The 24,959-nt window shown below is 46.7% G+C and overlaps 1 protein-coding gene across 5 annotated transcripts in view; it reads right to left on the bottom strand.

Moving 5' to 3' along the window:
- Nucleotides 1-595: 595 nt before the first annotated feature.
- Trub1 (TruB pseudouridine (psi) synthase family member 1) overlaps nucleotides 596-24,959 on the bottom strand; it is a 38,114-nt gene continuing 13,750 nt past the window's right edge. For 2 of the 5 annotated variants that reach the window (XM_006527356.3, NM_028115.3), the window contains 5 exons: nucleotides 18,821-18,902; nucleotides 7,948-8,020; nucleotides 6,389-6,528; nucleotides 4,280-4,336; nucleotides 596-3,592 (listed from right to left, as the gene is read on the bottom strand). In XM_006527356.3, the coding sequence (XP_006527419.2) occupies nucleotides 3,333-3,592; nucleotides 4,280-4,336; nucleotides 6,389-6,528; nucleotides 7,948-8,020; nucleotides 18,821-18,902 (612 nt within the window). In that variant the 3' untranslated portion in view covers nucleotides 596-3,332. Of the gene's footprint in view, nucleotides 6,250-6,388; nucleotides 6,529-7,947; nucleotides 8,021-18,820; nucleotides 18,903-24,959 lie in introns of all 5 variants that reach the window. The other 3 variants (XR_386517.4, XM_006527357.4, NM_029839.3) reach the window with 3 other exon arrangements.

The following is a 24,959-nucleotide window of genomic DNA, read 5'->3' as shown; positions in this document are numbered from 1 at the left end:
TATATAAGTCACATATATTTTTCTGATGTTCTGATTAAATTTTAAAGAGGATGAATGTTGAACTAGTTCAGACCTTGGGTCTTGGTTTCAGCTACCCATGAAAGTTAAGAATATTTAAAAATCGTAATAAATTTTAATTACTCATATTTACACATCTGACGGTAGTGAAACCTAAGAGTCAGCAAAACCTAATATGTTTACAAAGCAAGACACAGGTTGGTGCTGCCAGCCCAGCTGGCTCTTGAGTGCCCTGGGAGATAACCCTGGGCACGCCTGGGAGGATGATCCTGACAGGCTAATTGAAGAGGGATGTCTGTGTTAGCAATGTGCAGGGCCACTCCCTAGGCAGGGGCTCTGGGCCGCGTTAGATGGAGAAAACCTGCCGAGCAGTACCATTGGCTGCTTGCTGTTCCCGGCTGCAGATTTATGAGACCAGCTGTCTGGACCGCCCGCTCTGGGATCCTCAGCTGCAGCCAGAGGAAGCACTCCCCTTTAGGTCCCGTTTGTCAGGGTATTTCATCACAGGACCTGGAGAAGAAACTGAGACAGGCCAGGAAAACCACTTCTGCTAAGAGCTTACTGCAAAGAACTCGTGTTACATACAAAGAAACATTTATTTAGACAAATGAACAGGGTGTGAAGGTAGGTCACACAAAAGCAGGGAAACTTTAGCAACAATGTATAAAATCCCAAACAATGGTGGTACTATATGTTACAGCCCAGGGGATCACAAGCTCTTATTGCTTCCCCTAAAATAACCACATTACAAGAATGTGTCCTAGAAAAAAAAAAAGGCTGCTTATGTGTGTAGCCCCGGGAAAGTAGTTTAAATGAACTGAGTACAGAGATATAACAGATATATTCGTGAAGACTAAATGTGCCCAGATAAAATCGTCTCAAGAATCAGTAAGAGCAGAGGAGCCTGAATTATGTAAATAAAGAGGAAAATGCAATATAAAAATAAAATCCAAAATGAGTGCATTAAGATGGTGAACATTATGGGCATTTTTAAAACCTGCATAATTTCTCCAGCATTTCCAAACAAAAGGAAAAGACTGACTGCCATTTCTTGAACTTGCTTGCTTTTTCATAAATTTTACTCTTCACTATGAGAAGAGTATAGATTGACCCATGGCTGCAGCCGCATATGTAGCAGAGGACAGCCTTGTAGGGCATCAATGGGAGGAGAGGCCCTTGGTCCTGTGAAGGCTCGATGCCCCAGAATGCCAGGGCAGGGATATGGGAGTGGGTGGGTGGGTGGGGGAACACCCTCATAGAAGCAGGGGGAGGGATGGTGGGATTGGGGGTTTCTGGAGGGGAAACCGGGGAAGGGGATAACATTTGAAATGTAAATAAATAAAATATCCAGTAAAAGAAAAAAGAAAAAAGAAACCTCTAGGCTGTATGGTCTATTCAGGCTTGAGCTGTTCATGATGAAGACATACCATGTACAGCCTAGTCCGTTCTAACGGGCAGCAGGATCTAACATCACCTTTGGTTACACGAATTACAGGACATTAGATAGGAATATATAAAAATATAAACATACAGGGTCCCACTCCGAAGTCCTGTGTAGTCCTGGCTGACCTGGAACTCACAGAACTCCACATGGCCACGCCTCCTGAGTGCTGGGATTAAAGCTTCACCGTGACATCAGGCTCAAAGCTGTGTAACTTCCAATTCATCAATTTACCATAATACAACACTTGTATTTTTCAGTCTCATACTAAGAATTCGTTTTTAAATTTAAAAACATTTCATTCTTTTGGTTTTTTATGTGTGGGGGATGGGCACGGTGTACGCGCACTGCAGAGTGTTTGTGGACAACTTGCTGGGGTAGAGGTTCTCACAAAGGTTGCCCAGGGGTCAAAGCTCAAGTCATTGGTCCTGGTGTCACCAGCTGAGCCAGGTTACCTGCCCTGAGTTAACATTAACGTTTTTATTAAAACACGTTGCCAGTCTGCTGAGAATGCCCTGTTGAAGCACCCAACTGTTTATATTAGGTTTGCATTACATTAACCACAATAAAACCGTCAGTCTGCTTATTTAAAATATTTTAGAGGCAACAACCTCTAAGAGGAAAGGTATGAAAAATATAAAAACTTGTACTTTACGGAATGTTTAATAAATCTTCTTTTTGAAAATATACGTTAGTAAATGAGGGAAGCCTTGACTATTGCCACAGCTGTACAATACCTTTCCACATTCCTGCAGGAGTCAGTGGCCTATGCCTCTAACCTCTACACTTGGGAGGTAGATACAGGAGGAGTCTTGGCTACATAATGAGTGGGGCCATCCTGCGTTAAATCTCGATATCTTAAAGTAATTATTTTATGTATGTGTGTGGAGGCATGGGTGTTCGTTCACAGGGGCCCACAGGCCACAAGTGGGTGCTGGGTCCCTTGGAGCTGAAGTAGCGAGAGCCGCCTGCTGTGGGTGGGTGCAGAATCTACACTCCGTGCCTGCTGGACAGGCAGTGTGTCTTCGCCTCTCCAGTGTCCTCAGTTTCCTTGTCTTCAAGAACTCAAAACACACAATAAAAGAATAGATATTACTATAACAAAACAATGAAGCACTCATAAAATCTGCTGTTTGAAAATGTGATCATATTCTTCATAACTACAGAAACCATGTCACTGGACCAGGGTTCCGCAGTCACAGAGAGGCGCTAACGAACAGGCAGGAGAGCATTTTAATTCAAGATACATTCTTTAGTTTATATTCTAGAAAATCACATTTTTGGTACTTTGATACCATGTGGTTGACCACAGAAATAGCTGCCACAGTCCACGGCTACAGGAGCTGAGCTCTGCTGAATACAGGATCTGAAATGAATCACGTCTCACGCTATTTACATTCTGTCAGTGGCCAAAGCAGGAGTTTGTGCATTTACAGATATGTATTAGGACAACGTATTGATTCCCGGGATTTAAGAAACACAGTCACAGCTGAGTACAGCCCACCAGCACCTTCCAGCAGCCATAGGCTCTGCAAACACACAGGACAGCTCGACACTGAACACTTCAAATGTATTCAGAGAATTTCAAAACAACGAACGCCCCCTCCCCGAGTCTAAGCAAAGCAAGTTTGACACTTCTGTGAGACCAGTGGAACCTGCAGCTCAGACTTCAGGATTCTGTCATTAGAATATTGTTTAACTTTTTCATAGGAAAAAGACTAAGGGAAGATCAAATTCAGAAAACTTATTTATCTGAATCCAATCAGATCCATCATTCAGAGACATTAAGACATCTTGCAAAGAACTCAAGAGGTGTATGGGCATTCCTGGTCGGGACAGACACCAACCAGGAAATGATCCTCCCAGGCCGGCCTCACAGTGTCTTAACTGCGTCATCTTCTCTCTTTGTGTCCCTGAGAGTTATATATCCACAGCTTATAACCTGGTCACTGGAGTTGTCAGATTTTAGTTTTTTAAATGTCAGCTCCTCCGGCAGAAGAGACGTGCAGCGCTCGAGGGACTGTTCGATGTCATCGATGGTCCACCTGTCTTCGGGGAGGGCGTGCTGTGCAAGTGTGAAGGGCCCCTGTTTGGTGCGGGTCAGCTCCAGCACGCTGGCACAGGAAGAGAGCTCTACGGTACCCAAAAGGAAAAACGCAAGATGAGCCGCGTGGCGTTCACAATCCACAGTCTTCCAGTCAACAGAACTTCTGACCTCCCAGGGTGCCAGCCCAGCACCAGAGCCCAGAGCCTGAGGTAAGTCACTGCTTCAGCAGGAAAGATGATTTAGGGATGTAAATTTATACCTGTTTTCCTTTCTTGGCATTTGAAGCAAGCCCGGGACATAAATATTCCCACTACCTTGCAAATAGGATAATGTGACCTGTCCACTCATGTGATCAGGGGACAGCAGAGGCAGAGAAGGCACTTTCTGGGTTTGTAAGATTATGGCTTCCAGTTTTTGTTTTTTGTTTTTAAATGATTTGTATCAATGTAAATAATTTTTACAAGGATAACTCTTTGTTCTTCTGACCTCTACTTTGAGTTAAAATGCTTTTTACTTGGAAAGATGTAGGCTTCCCACCCACTCTCGCTGTGTTCATCTTCTGCCCCATCCGTGCTCCCTCTTCCATTACCAGCACCTCCCGGCAGCCACTGGGACTCAGAAGTGCACACTATAAACCCACAAGCATCTGAGCTCAAAGCAGCAGCTCAGTCCCTCCGCCAGTCCTCGGGAAAATGAAAAACAGAAATTTGCCTCTCCCGTCAGAAAGGAGCATGACCGTCTAAACGATGGTTCATAACTCATTCTCTGCTTACCTTTGCCGATGTCACTGACCAGGCTCCGGATGTAAAAGCCTCCTCCGCATTCAACATCTGGAAGGTCAGCAGTGCTGTGGTGAGAGGCTGGCCTCCGGAGAGCTCCACTTTACATAGAAACCACGCTCTTCAACACATGTAAAAATGGCTATGCAAACAATTGAGCCATAAAATATTTATATGCTGAGCCATAAATTATTCATCCAGCAGCATATGTGTTTGTGAGATCCAAAAGTCTGAGTGTGGAGTAGGCAGAAAGTCAGGAACACATTTTAAATTAACTGGCAAGCCGAACCACGTTAATACCTCAGCCTTGTTCATTTAATAGGTTTGAAATAGAAATCCCAGCTCTGCTCTCATGAGCTCGAGATGCTAAAAAGAATATCTTCAGATCTGTACACTTTGTTCATTTACTGTGCTTGAAATGGTCAGAAATCTCAGCTTTTCTATTGCGAGCCGTAGATTTCTTAAATATTTTCAGATTTTATAACATTTGAAAAAACATACATATATAACCAAGCACCAACCAAAACTCCCTTTGCCCATGAGAAGAACTATGCTTCGGAGGCACACACCGAGAGTCCTGTGTGCTCACGTTTCCTCGGAAATACTTCTGAGAAAAACATAACCAAAGCATTAGATAAATCTAAGCCACACAGTGCCGTGGAGGGTGACTCCTGCATGACACCCGACTTTGCAGAAGAAACCAGGTACACTCCCTCTTCCACACTCTCCGGTCAATACAGTGAGGCACTTCTCTGACTGACTGGCAGCCAGGAAACCCTGATCCTCCAGGTTTTACTGGCTCTGCCAAAGTGGAGTCTGCGTTTTCATGGAGTGAATGGAACGGACCACTTGGTAGGTCTGGGGTGTTTGTGTTTTTGTTCGTTTGTCAAGTCGTTTAGAATCAGGAAACATAAGACTGAGCCCGGTTTTGACTGCATCACCGTCTGCAGGAACTTACTGTGTATCACAAGGAGACACTGTGATGGTGGAGGAAGGATAGCTTTGGGAAACCCCATGGGAAAGAGATTCTATTCACCGTTACTGTGAAATTATTCACTGGATCAATTTCAGGAGCCCGAGGACAAAAAACTATATAGGCTTGTACAACTTTAAAACTGTATAAACAAGTATTTTGGCTTTTTATTTGACTTCAAGTATGCATCACATATTCCAATTGAGAGGCTTAGCTAAAACTGTAACCAGGTGTCCAACCATGCTTTTTGTCTTAGCTACTTTAACATCAATTAACTTGCAGTTCACAGCGGAGGGGCCGGCCAACAGAAATCAGTCTGCTTTTATAGCCTCTTATTCCCAATGAACAAAAAGGGCTTCGTTCAAAAGATCAATATTTACTCTAAAATGAAATATATTAAGTATAAAAAATGGAAGAAAAAGTATCTGTAAGATAAAAACTGTAATTTTGTAAGAGTTCTATTTACTTTAATTGTTACATTTGTGGTCTTTATTTGTGCATATGTCTGAGGACTGTGTATCTCCTTCCCAAAGAGGTCAGAGGGTATAGAATTCCCTGGGACTGGAGTCATGGAGGGCTGCGAACCGCCATGAGGGTGCTGGGAATCAAACCCAGGTCCTTGGAAGAGCAGTTAGTGCTCCTAACTGCTGAGCCATCTCTGGAGGGCAGCCTCTAAAATCTTGAAAACACTCATCCTCGACGTATTTCTCTAAAGAGATCCTAAGTATTCAATCCCAAGTTTACAGTAAGATGATAGTCAAACACGAGCATCGGTCTACTCGGGTTACCCTGAACCTGTAAGAAGTTACATGTACCTCAGGAAATCAAACCACAACTTTTCTTACATTCAAAAAAAATTCCAGCGCCGGGCATGATAGCACATGCCTTTAATCCCAGCACTCAGGAGGCAGAGGCAGGCGGATTTCTGAGTTCGAGGCCAGCCTGGTCTACAAAGTGAGTTCCAGGACAGCCAGGGCTATACAGAGAAACCCTGTCTTGAAAAAAACAAAACAAAACAAACAAACAAACAAACAAAAAAAATCCAAGACTATAGAGATCCATTCCAACTGTGTAAAATCAGCCAAACACAAAACAAAGACACAGGCAGGGTAGACCGTCAAACCTCTTACCCAGCGTGAAGAACGGAGGCTGGAACTTCAGGAGGGAGATACTGTGGACAGTCACGGGCCGGGCCGGTCTGGCCTCCACCACCTTGCCTTTCTTCATTAGCGTTGAGAGTCTCTGCCCATCCTTCTTCAGCGCAGAATAGCTTGTGCGATAAGGAGAGAATGAGAATGAGACGGCGAGGGGCTGAGGGAGGCATCCCTCAGAGGCACCAGGGATCGGAGGGCGATGAGCAGCTCCTCCCACTGAGAGCACTCCCGAAATTCAGCTAGTCTTTCCTCACGATCTACCCATCTCGGGATGAAGTCCCAAGCATCTCTGAGACGGATGTAGGCAGTGAGCAGCACCCATCTTTTTCTTTAATGTTCCTGGGGATGACCTCATCAGCTCCCTTCACTAGTCCCCATCTCAGGGACAGCTTCTCCCTGAAAAATGTCTCACTCGGTAAACACCACCAACTTGTGGGTAACCACAGAGAATGCTAAAGCAGTTCATATACGGGAAACATATACTTAACTTAGTTTAACAAATGATTCAAACATTTAATGTAGATTTTACTGAAAAAATGTACACGTTTTATATTTGAGGAAAAATCTTGAAGAAATCTAAATTCTAAAAGAACCATCAGTTACACATCCTGATGCGTCCTGTAGGCACGCACGCATTTGTGTCAAACAGCAATGTGCACACAGGCGTGGCTGAGTGGTGCTTCCACCTCCTAGTCACCAAGATGGTGGTGTCAAAGGGAGAGGTTTTTTTGGAGAGTGTCTAGGTCAGAAACAGAGCCCTCATGGCAGTGGACATCCCTCAGCCACACAATGACACACCAGCAAAGCACTCTGTCAGTGCCTTGCCCTGGACATAGCCTCCAAAACCATGTGGAACAGCTTCCTAGTCTGCGGCATTTTGTTACAGACAGATACTCTAACGCACTGAGCGAGACAGGTGTGAGGTAATCTACACTCACGTCCTTACAAAGCTGTAACCTATCTGTGGAAAGTGCTGGAGAGATGGCTAAGAGAGATGGTTAAGAGCACTACCTATTCTTCCAGAGGTCCTGAGTTCAATTCCCAGCAACCACAGGGTGGCTCACAACCACCTCTCCTGGGATCTGATGCCCTCTTCTGGTGGCAGGTGTATGTGCAGATAGGGCACTCACCATAAAATAAATAAATAAATCTATAAAAAGATTTATTTAAAAAGTAAGATATCCTGGGGCCAAACAGGCAGCACTTGAGACCCTGAGTCACCAGTCTGTTGCTCCTGCATAGCAACAGACTGCTGTATTCTCTGGACTCTGGCACTGCCCTGACGTCTATAGATAGAGCTTGAAAAGCCAGTGAAGCAGGATGTACAGAGGCCAGGCCGTGCTACCATCCAGCACAGACTGAAACACACCTTTTCCTTGGGACCAAAGCTTTACACCCAGGCTGGATGGGCTTAGCTCTTTTTTCTTATATGCAATGACCAGATTAAAACCCAGCAAATGAGCGCCCACTTTATTTTAATTCGGGGTTAACCAACAGATGATAAAATTAAACATAAATTCAATAACTGAACTTACAGCGGGGGTACTTGCATTATATTCCCAGTAAACTTCTGCAGAATGCCTTCGATATCTTCTCGTGTTATTTTATCTGCCAAAAACGAACCAAGGGAAGATGACAATGGCCACAGAGGCAACAGCCTCAACTGTGAAAAGTCATTTTTCTTCTAATAAAACATAAATTACAGAGGCTGGAGAGACGGCTCAGTGGTTGAGAGCACTGGCTGTTCTTCCAGAGGACCTAAGTTCAATTCCCAGCAACCACCCGGTGATTCACATCTCTCTCTGATTCCTGTCCTAATGAATCTGATGCCTTTTCTGTCCTGAGAAGGCACAAGGTACACGGTAGCTTACACACATGTAGGCAAAACATGTATACAAATAAACAAATAGAACACATCCAGAGATCTGCCATCTATACAAATAAATAAATAGAACACATCCAGAGATCTGCCAACCGCCATGCCATGTCTGGAGGTGCTGGTGAGAAAAGACAGTTAAAGACCCACCATCCAACCACAGAGTGGCAGGGCAGAGGACACAGAGACCGGCCTGGCCTGGCACCAAACCACGCAGGGCCATGCCACTCGGTGCAGGAGGAGAATGCCCACAGACCTGCCTGCCACCATGCCACCTAGAGGCCCATTGCTGCCATGACATGCAGTGTGGACAGAGGTCACCCGGAGGCCCACCTGTAGTGGGAGCCACTACAGTGTACAAGTGTGTGGTGACAGACAGGAGAGAAAGAGAAACGGAACAGTGTGAGCCTTATGAAAAGAGACGGAACTGGAGACGTGAAGGAGGGATGGAATAGTCTGTTGTGAGTAGCCAGTAACCATCTGAGTCCATGGTGAAGTCTCAGCCCATGCTGCCCATGAGGGTCATGTCCAGGTCTGTGGCCATGCAGTGGCAGACATCTCTGCCGATGTCCATGGTTCCTATTACCACCAGAGACCATGGGGATGTCCCTGGTCTGGGGCAGCTGCCTGGGACCATATAGATGTTCAAGGGCTGTGCAGAACTGGCCCTGCCCTTCAGGCTGAGGGACTCTGGAGAGTTAGCCCGATCTCTCACTGGCAGCAGCACCTGGGCAGCACAGTGGAGCTGGCCCTTGTAGTAGGGGCATGGGTAAGCTGGTCCTCAGGGCATGACTGTGGGAGAGCTGACTCCACCACTTCTCTGCTGGGAGGTGGTGTGGGTGCAGGGGTGATGCCCTCCCTGGTCCTTCACCACCCGCAGCAGTCAGGAGAGGTGGCCTCCGGGTCATGAGAGTGGATGAGCTCACTCTGCCCCTTGCCAGCTGCAGCACTCAGGAGAAGATGCCCTACACCTCACCTGGGTGGCCCTGGTAGGGGGCAGGTGCAGGTGAGCTGGCCCCATGGGTGTGAGCACCAGAGAGCTGACCCCACTACCGATCTTTCACGAGGTGGAGTGGGTAAGGGGTGATGCCCTCCCCAACTCGCCCATCAGCTGAGATCAGGAAAGCTAGCCTTGCCCCATCCTTGGCTGTCACACTCAGGAGAGGGGGTACTGTACCTTGCCTGGGCAACACAGTGGAGCTGGCCCTGATGGAAGGCATGGGTGAGCTAGCCCACAGTGTGTGAGGGTGGACGAGCTGGCCCAGCCCCTCACTGGCTGGGATACTTGGGAGTGTGGGCCCTGTGCCTTGACTGGGCAGCACAGTGCAGCTGGCCCTGGAGACGTGGGTGTGGGTAAGCTGGTCCCCAGGGCAGGAGAACAGGAGAGCTGACCCTGCCTCCTGCTACTCAGGCATTGGGTGACCCAACCAGAGCAGTGCTGGAGAGCTCGCCCTGGTGGTACAGGTAAGGGAGAGCTGGATGGATGACCCAGATCTGGGGCTTTGAGTTGGCCCACCCTAGCATCTACATCATCTGTGGACTGTTGGAGCACAGGGAAGGGCTGGCCAGTCCTGCTGATCAAACCGCAGGATCTCCATGACACAGGGCAACAGCAACTGGCAGGAGTCCCAGTGAGGATCCAGTACTGATGGTGTCACGGAAACCAGAGATCTCGAATCGGACCAATGACTCAATGCAATGAACACTCACGCGTGGAGATGTGTGGGCCGAGGGACACACTGTGGGCACACTGGAGCTTCTGCAACAAGATGCTTTCTATGATTTGGGCTTTTTATTTTTGTTTTGTTTATTTGCTTATGTTTTTTATTTTGGGGGGGTGTTGTGAGGGCAGACGGTAGATACGAGAGGACGGGGTACATGATGTGAAACTCACAAAGAATCAATAAAAGGTTAAAAACAACAACGATACCAAAAAATAAAAAATAAAACAAAATAAAAATCCAAACAGTTCCAAAAGGCAAAACTTGGGTTTGCCGTGTGCCGAGTTCCCTGCACGGCCACATGAATGAAGTGATACTTGGATCTGCCTTTTGTCCTGTCATGAACCCCCAGTCTCTCCAGGGCTCCTTATCCCACCATCTAGTTCATGTGTGGTGTGCTTAGGCATGTAAAAACATAAAATTAATTTTAAAAGAATGGATGAAAACAGTATAAACCACAGTGCACATCCCACAGGCCAAACACTGCCTTTGTTGAAAAGAATAAAATACATATTAATGAGATGAAAAGCAAAGAAACTTTTTTTTATAGACACTTAATTTTCCTTGGTTCAATTCTCACCCTACCCCAGTCATTCCTCACTCTAAAAGAAAGTATCATATTTGTATTGGTGATTCTGATGGTGACTTTAAAAAAAACAAGAAAGATATGAAATTAGCTACAGACACGGTCCTATGGCGATCGATACAGGGTGATCACAGGGCAGGCAGATAATGCCCGCACCGCTGCACTCAGTTCCTCTGGGCTCCGGGTCCAGTATCTGTCACAGCAGAGGACAGCGGGCACAGCTGTACCGTCACTCTCACTTGATAGAATTTAAAACTAGTCTTATGCTATGGAATAGATTTCACACACACACATTCGACTCTGTCTCCAAGCAGAGCTATTGATCTGTCTCCTGACCCTTCTCTGCTCTTGGGACTTCCCTCTGCTTTTAAATGATCACTCTCAGTCAGCTTAAAAACAAACCAGCACAGAAAAGGAGTACACCCAGCAAGGACGTTGGCATGCTCGGTAAGCATTTTTAAAGGTGGATTTTTAGAAAATTTGAAGACTTATATAAAAAGCTCTCCACATGTCGGGCACATTTTCAGGTCTGTTGGTGCATTCGACAGAAGGATGGCAGTGTTGAAATCGCTCTCTGCCTGCAGACAGTCACACGCACAGCACACACACTCAGGATTTGTGTTTTCATACTTGTAGAGGAGTCTTTACATCTGCTTCAAGAACAAACCATGCCTTGGAAATTCTCTATAACTCATTTAGATCACAGTCAATGTTTTTATTTTTCAGAAAATTTAAACTTTTTAGGTAAAGTATATTTGATATTACTTGAAGATATGAAACAAAAATTAGTGTGCTCTGAATTGTTCCAACACCATGGTAGAACTTTAAAGGACATCAGGGAATACTGTGTACACCCAACAAGACAGTCTTAGCCTCACTGTGACCCTGTAAGCTAAACACAAACAAGACTCAGACAGTGAGAGGCTGCAGCAGCCTCCAGACCACAGAGCCCAAACAGCAGCTCCGCCTTGTTTGCTGCACAGAGATGTGGCTCAGAGTCTGGGTGAGGACTTTCCCATTAAAAAAGTCTCCCTCTACTGTGACATTAAGAAGTGATTGAACACGACACCTTGGGTTAATCCAAGCTTGCCAAATCTAGGTGACTATGCTGCCACCAGGCTGAACTTGCTAACAAAATGCCATGGTTGGTGAAACTACTACAGTGTGTTAACTCAGCCAGGCGGTTCAAAACAAGACCAAAGAGCTTTCCATTCGTGCCAGGCTCCGTGCCTCCCTGGCGCTCCTTTTCTGCGAATGTGCGGCCTCTGTGCTGATTCTCTGACTTTCTCTCACTGATGCGTGCGCACGCACGCACGCACGCACGGGTGCACACACACAAGACACACACACACAAAGACATACACAGACAAACAGACAACACACAGAGACACACAGACACACACACATGCGCACACACACACCACACAGAGAAAGAGACAGAGAGACAAAAACAGAAAGACACACACATGGAGGCACATACAAAGACAGATAACACACACACAGAGACACATAAAGTCACACACACACCCAGACATACACACTACACACAGATACCACACACAGAGACACACACATACACCATACACAGAGAGAGACACACAAAGAGGCACATGCACAGGCAGACAGACAGACAGACAGACTCTGAGACATTCTCCCTCTCATCACATTTCCTAGCTCAGGCATCCGTGGTACATACTGATTGTTGTGCCGTTTTCCACTGCATGCTAAGCTAATAGCTCACCAGCAAAATCCTGGGCTTTGAAGACAAAGACAGTTTTTCCTCAGAGATAACATACACTATAAAGATGGCACTCAGGACGTTCTTGCTGAAATTTAATTTGCTCAGGGTAATAGAATCTCCAGGTTGAAGGACATTTAGAAGTCACCTAGGCCAATCATTTATCCAATGTTAGGACGACCAGACAGAAAGCCCACAGAACAGGTTACCTCATAATAAAACCCAAGCTCATGGCACATGTGCACGAAGTGAAGCGGCTGGCTGTGTCTAAAGCCCAATACGAGTCCAATCAGGCAGCTGTCTCATAATTTAACAATGCCTCTACCATAGGATCTTAAAAATGCACAAGAAAATTCTCCACATCAAAGATACCCAGTGAGGAACTCAGAGAAGAGAGGCGTAGCTCAAGTGCAGGGGGCTCTGGGGGTCTCACACTTTGCTCAATAAATAAAGAGCCATCGGTGTGAAAGCATTCATTTGAGCTGCATTTTAAAAAGTAATTCTCTAGGCTTAGGTTGTAGCCCCGTGGTAAAGCAATTGCCTAACAAAAAAAAAAAAAAAAAAAAAGTCCTGAGTTCAATCCCCAGCACTGATATCTGCACCTACACAAACACACACAGACATACATACATGCACATTCCACACACACACAGATGCACACACCACACACATCACACACACACACACACACACATATGCACATTCCACACACACACAGATGCACACACCACACACATCACACACACACACACACACACACACACACACACACACGCACACGAACCACACACATCACACACACACACACACACACACACACACCAGACACCACACACATACACACTCTTTATCCCCATGAAACTAACATATACATGAACAAGCTATACAATCTCTGCTTACCACGCATCCATCCTTCTGTGCACGCAGCACAGTGGTTGATACCTGAACAACAGAGCTAAAAGCAGAACGACCGGGCTGAGTACAACTTTGTACCACACTAAGCCATCCTGCGACAGAGCAGCCGCTAAGCCGGCAAAGCATCCGTCAACCACCGTTTCCGGCCATTCAGTCTGGCAGGAGTGTGGTCTCTGAGAGAAGAAAGGGGCCAGAACCTTAAAATGTGCTTCTGCCAGGTAAGGATCGGGATTTCCCTGGCCAGGTCAGTGGGTGGGGAGTCAGGGAGAGCCAGGATTTGAGGCAAGTACACAGAGAGAGACGTGGTAGGATTTCTGAGACCTGGCCGAGTTCTAAGCTATACATACATATAGTGAATATTTATAACATCAAAAACCCGACCACTGTTGAAAGTTTTCCAAAGGACTGAATTTCAAGCACACAGAAGGAACTGCTGAACACCTTAGACACTCAGCATAGACTCTAAAAAAGCTGGTAGCCACTAGCATAGGTCTGACAAACTGTCTAGACTCATCCTAAGAATCTAAGTCAAAAGCGATTTGTACAGATGAGTTAAACAAGGTTGAACGATGAAAAGACTAATATATAGTCAACTCCATTTCGATATAGCAGCAATGAATAATCAGAAGTTAGAATCTGACCCTGTTCCCAAGAACAACAAAATCTGAAACACACAACAATTTCATATACCTAAGACATGAAGGAACACACTGAAATCTAGGAAGTACAGCTGCCCAAACTGACGACCTACACTGAGGAAGAGAGCGCTAATCTTGTTTCGTGGGTTGGGAGACTCTACAAACTGATAAACAGGATCAACTAAATGTAGAAATCTCAGCAAGCACAGACACGCACATCCGGTCTGCGTGTGTGAGGTGAAGAATGAGGTGCAGGGTGGGGGGTGGGGGAGGATAGAGAGGAAGGGAGAGACAGAGACAGGAGTGGGAGCGTGAAACACAGAGGCAGAGAGGGAGAGAGAGAGAGGAGGAGAGAGAGGGGGGAGGGCCTACTCAAAATTCGTAAAGAAATGCAAAGAAAAAAAAGAGCAGTAAGTCAGAGAACTAACAACCTATGGCTCAATGTTCCAGTCATCAGACAGAGCATGGGGTATAAAAGCAGGAAACAGATAAAAGGATGACAGCAAATTCACTTTCTGTTCATGATTTAAAAGCACATCAAATTTCGGCAAAAGAAAAAAGGTGACTTCTTTCAATAAAATAGCCATTTTTAAAGGGGGGCCTGCAATAAGCAAGGTGGGCAGATCTATTTTTCCTCTAAGATAGCGGATCCTTTGGTGCTGAGACAAGGAGGGACCAGCTTGCTGAGCTGACAAAGCAGATTACAGACAAGCCCACACCCACTGAAGAGCTTGATCTGTGACACGCAGAACCATGGAGGAAGAGCACAGCATATCCCCTAAGGAGAATGACGGGCCGGACGTGTGTGTGTGAGAGCAAAGCAGGAAAAATCCTACAACACAGAAAAACATTTGCTTGCTTAAAAAAACTGCATTCTTGTGTATGTGTGTTGTGTGTACTGTGTGTGTGTGCGCCTGTGTATGTGCGTGTGTGTATGCATGTGTGTGCATGCATGTGTGTGTGTATGCTGTGTGTGTGTGTACTATATATGTGCGTGTGTGTATGTATGTGTGCAGGTGTAGTGTGTGCTCTCGAGTGTGGGTGCATGTGTAAATGCAGGTGGGTGTGAGCTCTTTACTCAAACACATCAGTGAGACAACTCCCCAGAGAAGGTAGCGGGTGGCACACCCACGCTGTAGGTACAGATTGCTAGGGCACTGTCCTGCCCATCCCTGCCAAAACCACCATGGGGTCAGTGGATTGCTGCCCCCTCGATGGAATGCATGACGCTGATAACACTGTGGACATGGCAGGGCACCGTCCAAGTGGAACTTGCACAGTGTGGCGGAAACACAACTTTGGAAAACCATTTTACCATTTCCAGTTCAGTTAAGCACCCGTGCACCCTGGGACCTGGCAGCTCCAAGAGTCTGAACACAAGAGGAATGAACACCTCAAAGTGCAGTTTTGTTTTGTGAAATTCCAAACCGAGAACAGCCCACATGCCTATTAACAGAAGAGGCCTAGTTCCGGTGTTCAGTGATATACAGCCCCTGCCACCATGTATGAGGCCCTGGATCCAACACCCAGCAAAACCAGACAAGCATGTGCAGGCCAGAGAGATGCTCAGTGGCCACAAGCACTGGCTGCTGTAGCAGAAGACCAGGGTTTGTTTCCCAGGACCCACACAGTGGCTCACAATGGCCTATAACTCCAGTCCCAGGGGACCGGAGGCCCAAACGTGGAGTGTAGACATGTGCATGTATGCACATGCCCACGCAGGAACTCACATATACACATAAAACAAATATGTAAATCTTTTAAAAACAAAAGAATGTGTGTTGTATGTGTTACATGTTAGAATATGCATGCAAGCATAGCACTAAAAAAAAACTTCAAGATATGGTGATATGTATTCATTCAATACATTCATTCAAGACATACATATGGGAGAATCCAAACACAGAAGGACACACACTGTCTAAGACTTCTCACCATAACTCGGAAGTTAGAGTCTACCTTGGGAAAAGGAGGAAGGGCCATGGCTCCTGTCAGGCAGGGAGGGAGGGGTTCCAAAACTCTGTTGCCTCATGATAATGAACTAAACTGTGGATTTATCTGTTGCTCACTCTATAAAAGCTAATAACAAAGCTTAAGTACAAGTAACTACAAGGACTCCAGCATGAGCCTCTGAGACTGCTAGAACCTCACCATACATCTCAAAACAGACCATTCTTGTCTAGCTTCACACGTACTGAGTCACTGACAGGCCTGTCATCGTGCAGTTGGTGGTTCTTAGCTGCTACTTCCTAGAGCTGTGGTGTCCTGGCGTCTACATTTGCATATCAGCTACTTTCTGCAAACTGTTCCTTCTTTATAGTCTACGAGCTGCACTATGTTGATTTTAGATATACATGTTTGCAGGCAGGTCCAAGCTTCTGATTTTATTTTAAGATAGTACTATAAAGGCATATGAAACACTTGCCTCAGAGGACTGGAAGCAATTCCCCCTTAAGGCAGAAGCGAGCCTTTAAACCCCCTTTTCTTGTCCTTGGTGGCTTCACCACTGTGGCTTCAGATAGCAAATATTTGATGATTACTGAAGGAAATGGAAAAATCCTGCCAATCTGCTAAGAACGTCTGGAGCTGTCATCCTCCAATCTCAAATACTGCTAGGCAAACGGTGTGACGGACGTGTCTCCCTGGAAAGCTAACCTTCATCTTAGGAGTCATCAAATGGGCTTTCTTTCACTTTTAAAAAGTGTGTGTGTGTGTGTGTGTGTGTGTGTGTGTGTGTGTGTGTGCATGCATGTACACGTGAGTTTGTGTGTGTATGGTGTATGTGAGTATGTGTGTGTGTGTGTGTGAGAAAGAGAGAGTATGTATGTCCATGTGTAAGTGTGTGTCTGAGAATGCATGCGTGTGCCTGTGTGTGTGCCCACCCATGTGCGTGTGGCAGGGGCACACATGTGGAGGTCAGACGACAACCCCGAGTCCTTGCCTGTCACCACGCTTGCTGCTGCATATGCCAAAGTAGCAGGCCCATGGTTTCTGGAGGTTCTGCTGTCTCTGTCTCTGCTTCCATCTCCCGATAGGAGCTCTGGATGTCAAGATTCCAGTATGAGTGCAGACCTACGTGGGTCCTGGGGATTAGAACTCAGGGGTTCACACTTGAGCAGCACACTTCACCTACCTAGTCTCCCTCTAACCCTGAGCTTGCTTTAGCATAAGCGAGGGTACAAATTAACAAATGCTATACAGATTTTTTTCTATGACTCCAAAATGCTTACAGCTAGGAAGAAAGTATTTCCCTGCATGGCTGCATTCCCTAGCCAGTTTAGAACCTCACGCCTGGGTCACAGCTGATCACCTTGTTTCTGCCCCCACAACTCATCAATCATCAGGGAGTCTTGCTAGCACTTTCTAGGCTCGATTTGATGCTAACTACAGATGACGTCTCTGGCTCCACCATGAGTGCCCTACTCCAATTATTCTCAGTTCAGCCTCAACGCCTGTGCCAGCCTCACGACCATGACATGTCTGTGTGGCACCCAGTCACCCTTTAGTACAACAGGGAGCTAAAGCATCCCTCTTCTGGAGACGGCAGATAAAGAAGTAGGAAGTGCTCACAGCCCAGGTGAGGACAGGGCAGGTTCACTCTTCCTCCGGCTGCGCCTGCCTCCTCATGCTGCCCTCCTCCACCACAGCTCCGAAGCGCCCTTTCCTGGTATTCTTGGCGAATGGGGATGAGGACACGGGAGGCTTACACATCTATGTGTCACGGACTGTCACCAGCAGCACCACCGGCAAACTCAGAAAGTCTGTGTTACCTCTTGTCATGTGCCTGTGTCTTTCCTCTTAAACCCCACTGTTAGAGCTGGACTTCAGCTGGATTAGGTCTGCTAGCATTTACTAATTCCAATACTAATGTCAAGGATAATCCAACATCTAGAGCATGGAAATAAATGAGTGGTTTTAATTTTCATTGTATTGCTTGATTAACCGATCGAGATACCAAGTGCCACAGGGGTGTCAGCGGGGCAAGAGAAGCCGTGCCGGCAAGAAAAGCCTGGCCTCGCTACTGGCTCGATATGGAATATGTCATAAGGGCAATCAACACATAAGCACGGGGGAGCGGACGCGACACTGTCTGCAGCCGAGCCAAGAGGAGTTGATGTCAGACCTGGGGGAAAACCAGAATGCCAATGAGTAGTTCACAACTGGTGACACAGCCACGCAGGTGAGCTCACTGGCAACACAGCAAGTGCGGCATTATAAATAGCTTAGGCGCTGTGTGAGTTGCTAGGAGACCGGTTCGTTTATCTACCCTTTCTGAGAATAGTGAAAAGAATAGCAGACAAATCAAGGTGGGCCCTGGGGAGTTCCCTCCACTTCAGAGAATTAGTTCTCCCGGTTGGATCACTTCACTCCAGGACACAGGCACGTGACGACTTTGAGGGAAATGACTCGGGCACATTTACTTCAACCAGCTGGGAAGTCACTTAAAAAACATAAGAGGCTCGACACAGGTCAAATCCAACATGATGGTAACTGTGTCTTGTTACCCACTCGTGGGGAAAAACAGCCTAGATCCCAGCTATACATACAAGTAATTTCTGAACATTACAAACACTCCTGTGGGGAAAAGTACTTACAACGCTTTGTTAAGCTCACAGCAAACACGGCGCAGTGTGATGAGCAGTGTCCAGTCTGCTCGAGAATGTACTGAGCCTGGGCAGCATTGAGCCACTGGTTTGTTTTAATTCTGCTAGGACTTTTCTCTTGGGGACGGGGTCTCATGTGTGGCCAGGCTGAGCTAGAACTTGCACGGGGTCTCATGTGTGGCCAGGCTGAGCTAGAACTTGCAATCTTCCTGCCTCACTCTCGCACGTGCGGGGATTACCAATGGACAGCACGCATGCTCCTTAAGTTCTGCATTTTGCGATCACAGGGACTTTAACTGCAGAGGAGAGTGGCGTCGGAGGGCTCCTTACCATACGGCTTCTCTTCCGTTACCTTCCCAGTAGAATCCAGGGTGTCCGTGGCTTTCCCCAGTTCTCCGATGGTGATATACCTCTAGGAAAGGAAATGACAAAAGTGGCCCTGAGTGACACAAGACTGTCAGGCATCCCTCCTAAGGGACAGAACTTTATGAACACTGCCAACTGAAACAAAGTGAAGGCAGGAGGACGACACTGAGACCACTGTGCTGTTTGTTTCTGTTGTGTGGGAAGCATCTGGGAGCCCAGAGACACTCGGTTCTCTGCATCATGAGTTCCACATACGCACATCCAATCAACCACAGATCTGAAATATTCTAAAAATAAAAAGGAGCTGTGCTAATTATGTACAGACTCGTCGTTATCCCCTAAATAAGCCCGTCTGAAAACTGCTTACACAGCAGTTCCTTTGTAGGAGGTGCCACGTGCTACAAGTCTACAAGGGATGCCACGTGCTATAAGGAATGGTTAACGTTGTGAGGGGAAGGCCTGAGCTGTATACAATCGCATCGTGTTTTAGCAGGGGGTGAGGAGCCGTGGACGCGGTACCCACAGAGGCCCTGGAACCAAGACTCTGAAGAGAGCGGGAACATTGCCCACGTGGAAAGAATAGCATGACAGACCACACAAGACAGCCTCCCAAGAATCAGTCATTTTAGTTGCACGCAGTTAAAGTGACTTCCAGTAGCATGAGCTGCCACTTCTCCATGGGACACTAAAGCTCTCTTAGTGACCCGATCGCTCACACAGAGAAGAGCAAAGTTTTGGGAACCTATGGGGAACACTAGGCTGGACCACCAGGTCCAGCAGCAGCACCCTCACCCAGCAGTGTGTTTTCTCAATAAGAGGACTGATACTAAAGCTCTCTGAAGGGAACTGGCGTTAGAATGGATCATGCTCGGTAAACGATGTCAGCCCTCGTGGAACTAAGCCGCCCTGGCTGAGGACCGGCCACACCTGCAGGATGCCATCTTTCCACTACTCTTCTGGACCAATCCTGGTTTTGTTGAGCCTGTGACAGGAAGTGCTATCGTTTCTTCGAGAAAAGAATCTATACTTGTGTGACTCTTTACAGTGAGTGACGGTCCTTTAATCCCAGCACGTAGGGGGCAGGGGAGGTCAGATGGCTGTGAGTTGGACCATCCAGGGCTACAGAGAGAGTTCCAGGTAGGCTACACCAATGAGACCCCGTCTGGGGACAGAACCTCAAAGTATTTTATAGAAATGCAAATTTACTCATGATAAACTTGCGGTAGTAAAAGAACTAAAGAAAGAAAAGAAAATTAAAGTTGTGACGTCCACAAATATGCAGACGTGACAGCAAGTGGCCTTGGATGAAGCCACCTTCCTATCCCATCAAATTTCTTAGCTCAGATGCAATGCAGGAGGAAATTTCCTGATATTTTTGAGCCACTCTTTTGAAAGACTCACTAGGACTGCAAAACTTAGTTCCTCTTAACTCCATACTCAGTCCCATCACCCGGGACACGTGGCTTTCCCCTTCGGCTAAGAGCAGGCAACTTTGAGTCAGCGTCCCTTGGGGAGGGCACAGAAGGATACGAAGCAGGAGCAGAGACGTAGACGTAGACTCGTGGGAGGCAATTACAGCTCCCTCACAGATGGTGAAGCGCTTAAGCACATCTTAACTGCTCCAGGACCGGTTAATCTTCAAGCGGGGAAAATGATATGTGCCTCGTGAGAAGCAGAGAAGAATCTAAAACAACAGTTTCTGTCCCCAGTAAGCAATGGATAACAATCACTACCACACAGAAACACAGAATGATTCCAAGTTAGCAGTGTCAGAGCGAGTCACAGAGCTACAGTGAGTTCTCACAGGTGACACAGAGGCAGGCTAGGGAGATGGCTCAGCCCTTGCTATACCAGGAGAACCCAGAGCATGCATAAAAAGCCAGGCATAGAGAGAGGTGTGTGTTTGTAAAACCAGTGCTTGGAAGACAGAGATAAGTGGATCCCTAGGGCTCAGTGGTCAGCCAGGCTAACCTAGTCAGCAAGTCCTAATAAGAGACCTTGTTTCAAACAACCAAGGTCAGGGGCTCTTGAGGAAAAGCACCCAAAGTTGACTTCTGGCTTCCGTGTACATGCAGACCAGCACAAACTCCAAGTAGGGGTCGGGGGTGAGGGGTAATCCATTGTCTATACTTGTAAGAAAACCATGACAATGGGTTATATAGTGTGCCTTTGAATGCATCTACTGTTATATAACATGTTCGAACCGGGCGCCTCATGCTTGCCAAGTGTCTGGCGTCCATTTTGGTCTCCAGATTCTCGATGCCCTTGGAACAAGTGAACAATCTCCATTTTCTTCTCTCTCCTAACCATCGACGCCTTTCCTTTTTCAAAGCTGCCCTTTTAATCCCCCCTTCTCTGGAGCTTTCAAATCCTGCTCTCTGAAAGATGGACAATAGGCGGTCAATATAAACGGTGTAACACATACACAAGTGGAGGGCTGCCTCGAGCCCAGGTGCCGCCGCACTTCCTCAGAACTATGGAAGGACAAGATACTGTCCTCCGTGTGTATGAAACTCTCAGACACAAATTAAACAGGTCACAGGGACTCTGCACCTCTAGGAAGTTACCGTGAAGGGGAGACATTAGAGATGGTTGTGCGGAGGGAAAGGGACACGCTCACCTTCCTGGGCTCTCGCACTGCGCTGCTCAGAACGTGACCGCCTGCGCACATCCACTGTTTCCCAAGTTTTACAACCTGATCAGCACTTTCCCAAATGATAAACTGAGCAGAATTTTACATTGTTGTTCTGCTGTTTCCCTACTGGACAGAAATGGTATCAGCTTGACACAAAGTTGGTAGATTCACATACAGGCCTGAGGAGTGTCTGCCTGTGCAATTCTTCATACTTCTGCCATAACATAGGCTATCAATGGCAACTCTCCAAGAACTCCTGGGTCTTCCTTCTGTCCTGCAGCATGTGAGTTCTTTTTAGAGGACATCATATCTACACCAACAGTTCTCAACATTTTGGTTTCAGAACCCCTACATGTGCTGAAAACTCACTTAAAAGCCTAGTGTGGTAGTTTGAGTATTTGGAGGTGTGGCCTTGTTGGAGGAAGTGTGTCACTGTGGGCTTGGGCTTTATGACCCTCGTCCGAGCTGCCTGGAAGTCAATCTTCTCCTAGCAGCCTTCAGATGAAGACGTAGAACTCTCAGCTCCTCCTGCACAAAGCCTACCTGGATCTTGCCATGCTCCTGCCTTGATGATAATGGACTGAATCTCTGAACCTGTAAGCCAGCCCCAATTACATGGTGTCCTGACAAGAGTTGCCTTGGTCATGGTATCTGTTCATAGCAGTAAAACCCTAACTGAGACACCTTAATTTTTAAAGTTAAGAATTATTTATTTGTATTTTATGTGCATGAGTGTTTTGTGTGCACATATGTATGTGCACCACATGAGTGCTGGTGCCAGCAGAAGTCAGAGGAGGGCGTCAGATCCCTGGACCTGGAGTTACAGGTGGGTGGAAGCTACAGTGTGGGTGCTGGGAACAGAACCCAGGTCCTCCACAGGAGGAACAAATGTTCTTAATCACTGAGCCATTGCTCCAGTCCTGTTGATAAAATCTCAATATATAGCATTTGTTTCACTACCTCCTGAATTTATTCACCACCCCGGCTGTCACAGTGCACATCAGGCAGGAATTCTGGCCTGTGTGGTTTTGGGTTCTGAGATTGCAAAGGAAAAAAAAAAGGCAAGATTATTAACATGGTTGTGATTTCCACGGAGCCTCAGGGGAGTGCCGTGACTACTCCTTGCAAAGATTGTCTAAAAGATGGCTGCTTTTTCTTTATCTTACCCTGGCATCTAGTGAGAATAAACCTTACGTTCTACTCGGTTATCGATAAGCCACTTGGAAAAGCCATCCAGACAAAGCGAAGCTCCGGCTCATCACCAAAAAGATACGGGAAAGAGGAAAGGGGACGGGGAGCACACACAGCCGAGCGTCCTCCTGTGTGGGGTGTGACGCGCTTCTTCTCGCTTGCCTACGCTGCACAGAGCTGGGCTCTGGAGTTATCTATTCTCCAGGATGGCACCTGGGACCTGTGAACTGGCTGTGTACCTGGGTCTATGGCTGCATACTTTATACAATAAAACCCTGTAGAAAATTCCCCTGACATTTGTGTTCTTTAGGACTTGGGATTTCTGGCTAAGAAAACTTTGCCCTCTCTCATCTCAAGCTTGACCAGAAGTTCACAATTCAAGACCGCACCAGGGGGAGGGGCATCGGCAATTACACCGGCATGCCCTGACTGCCGAACCCCAAAACACTGGCATTCTTGGAGAAACCTCTGCCCTCTGACCACATCCAGGGTGGGAGGCTGTAGCCAGTGATACTTGTTGTGAGACATGCCAGCTTTGCCTGGGAAACCTCTGTGCTCTGCCTCCTCGTAGATTTGGGTTAGCCTCGTATCTGTGCGATACTAATTAGATTCAAGTTTTCAACGCAGGTCAACGCTTTCATTTGCTCATCTGGTCTCTAAGACATTGTGAAGTGGCCAACTTTAATCGTCATTTAGGAAGCTTGTAAAGGCAGCTCTCCAGAGCCTCATCAAAGACTTGAGACTTCAAAGTGCACGTGCTATCCAGCTCTTGCTGAATTAACTGGTTCAGAGTTAATTCAGGGAGAGTGGGGAGGCACAGGCTCGCCTTCACACCACGCATTACACACCAGACACCAGTTCACTCTCCAGAATAAACTTGTCTAAATTATATTTTATGCAGACCCATATCTACTTGGATTTCAAACTTTTTTTTTTTTAATTTCTGAAACAGGGTCTCAGTGGGTAGTTCTAGCTGATACATCTATGTAGACCAGGCTGGTCTTCATATCTTCTGCCTCTGTCTCCTGAACAGAATGTTGGTGTTAAAAGCATGTGCCGGCATGCCTGGCTTGTAAACTATTTTTACGATCCACATCTATCCTCATCCCAAATCGTTTACTGTGTGAAATTTCTGTCTAAGAAATTGCCTCGTCCTCCTTCCCCTCCTCCTTCCCCTCCTTCTTCCCCTCCTCCTCGTTCTTCTCCACCTTTCCCATCTTGTTCATTAAGAGAGAGAGAGAGAGAGAGAGAAGCTTTTTCTTTCTGATGTCTGCTATTTTCTCTACAATGTGAGAAATTACAGGGATTTCTAAAAAGAAGAAAAATTAACTGTATTCAAGATTCCCACCAGAACTTGTTTGGGTGAAATCGACTTCAGGTGTATATAGAATGTGCGGTTAGGGCAATCAAGCAGGCCTGGAATTCAGAAGAGAGGGGACTTGATGACCCATGAAACACTTGGGAACAGTAACAACTACTTATGTGCGGTGAAGAACCGTAAGGAGAACTGAGATTCGTTTCACACACATTATGCACACAGCCTCAACAGAACAGTGAGAAATGCAAGACCACAGGCGGACCACAGGCGGAGCCCAGCGGGGACCCAAGCATGCAGGGCTGGGCCTGGAAGTCAGGACTGGAGCGTGCAGGGCCGGCGTAAGAGACTGCAGGGAAAGAGCTGGGTGTCTCTTCACAGACGTTAGCAATAGTAGATGGCCTAAAGATTATACTGTAAGAGTTCCATGGTGGCACAACCTTTAATCCCAGCACTCAGGAAGCAGTGAGTTGCAGGCCAGCTGGGGCTGTGTAGAGAAACTCTGCCTCTAAAAAGCAAGCAAAGCAACAAAGTCCAGCATTCTGCCTGTTGATCTATAGCAGAAAAGACTCCTAATGATGTTTCCTGCCTGCAAAAAGACACGCAGCCAGTTGGAATAGCAGTGCCTCCAGTGTGGCCTAGCTCGGGAGGGAGGGCAGTGGACACAGTACTACATAAGCTGAGCACCGACCACCCTGGAAGGAAATAAGACAAATACACCCTGCACAACCTTACCCATGAGTGTGATGTTTCAGGCAGTGTGTGAGACAGATGAAGATCCATCATATGTTTAAATAGAGAAAGAGTGAACATTAGCTCAATCACTAAGTCTGGGGTCAAGCTAGGGGGGCTACAGTCCCTGAAATCTTTTTAACTGAACTAGAAACAAAATGTCAGAAGCATACCAGGGACTATGCATCATAGCCACATGGTGGTACATGCCCCTAACCCCAGCACTTGAT

This window comes from Mus musculus, chromosome 19 (genome assembly GCF_000001635.26).
Source record: "Mus musculus strain C57BL/6J chromosome 19, GRCm38.p6 C57BL/6J".
Classification (NCBI taxonomy): domain Eukaryota; kingdom Metazoa; phylum Chordata; class Mammalia; order Rodentia; family Muridae; genus Mus; species Mus musculus.
The sequence above is the reverse complement of the archived record's forward strand: the minus strand, read 5'-3'. Positions and strand labels throughout refer to the sequence as shown.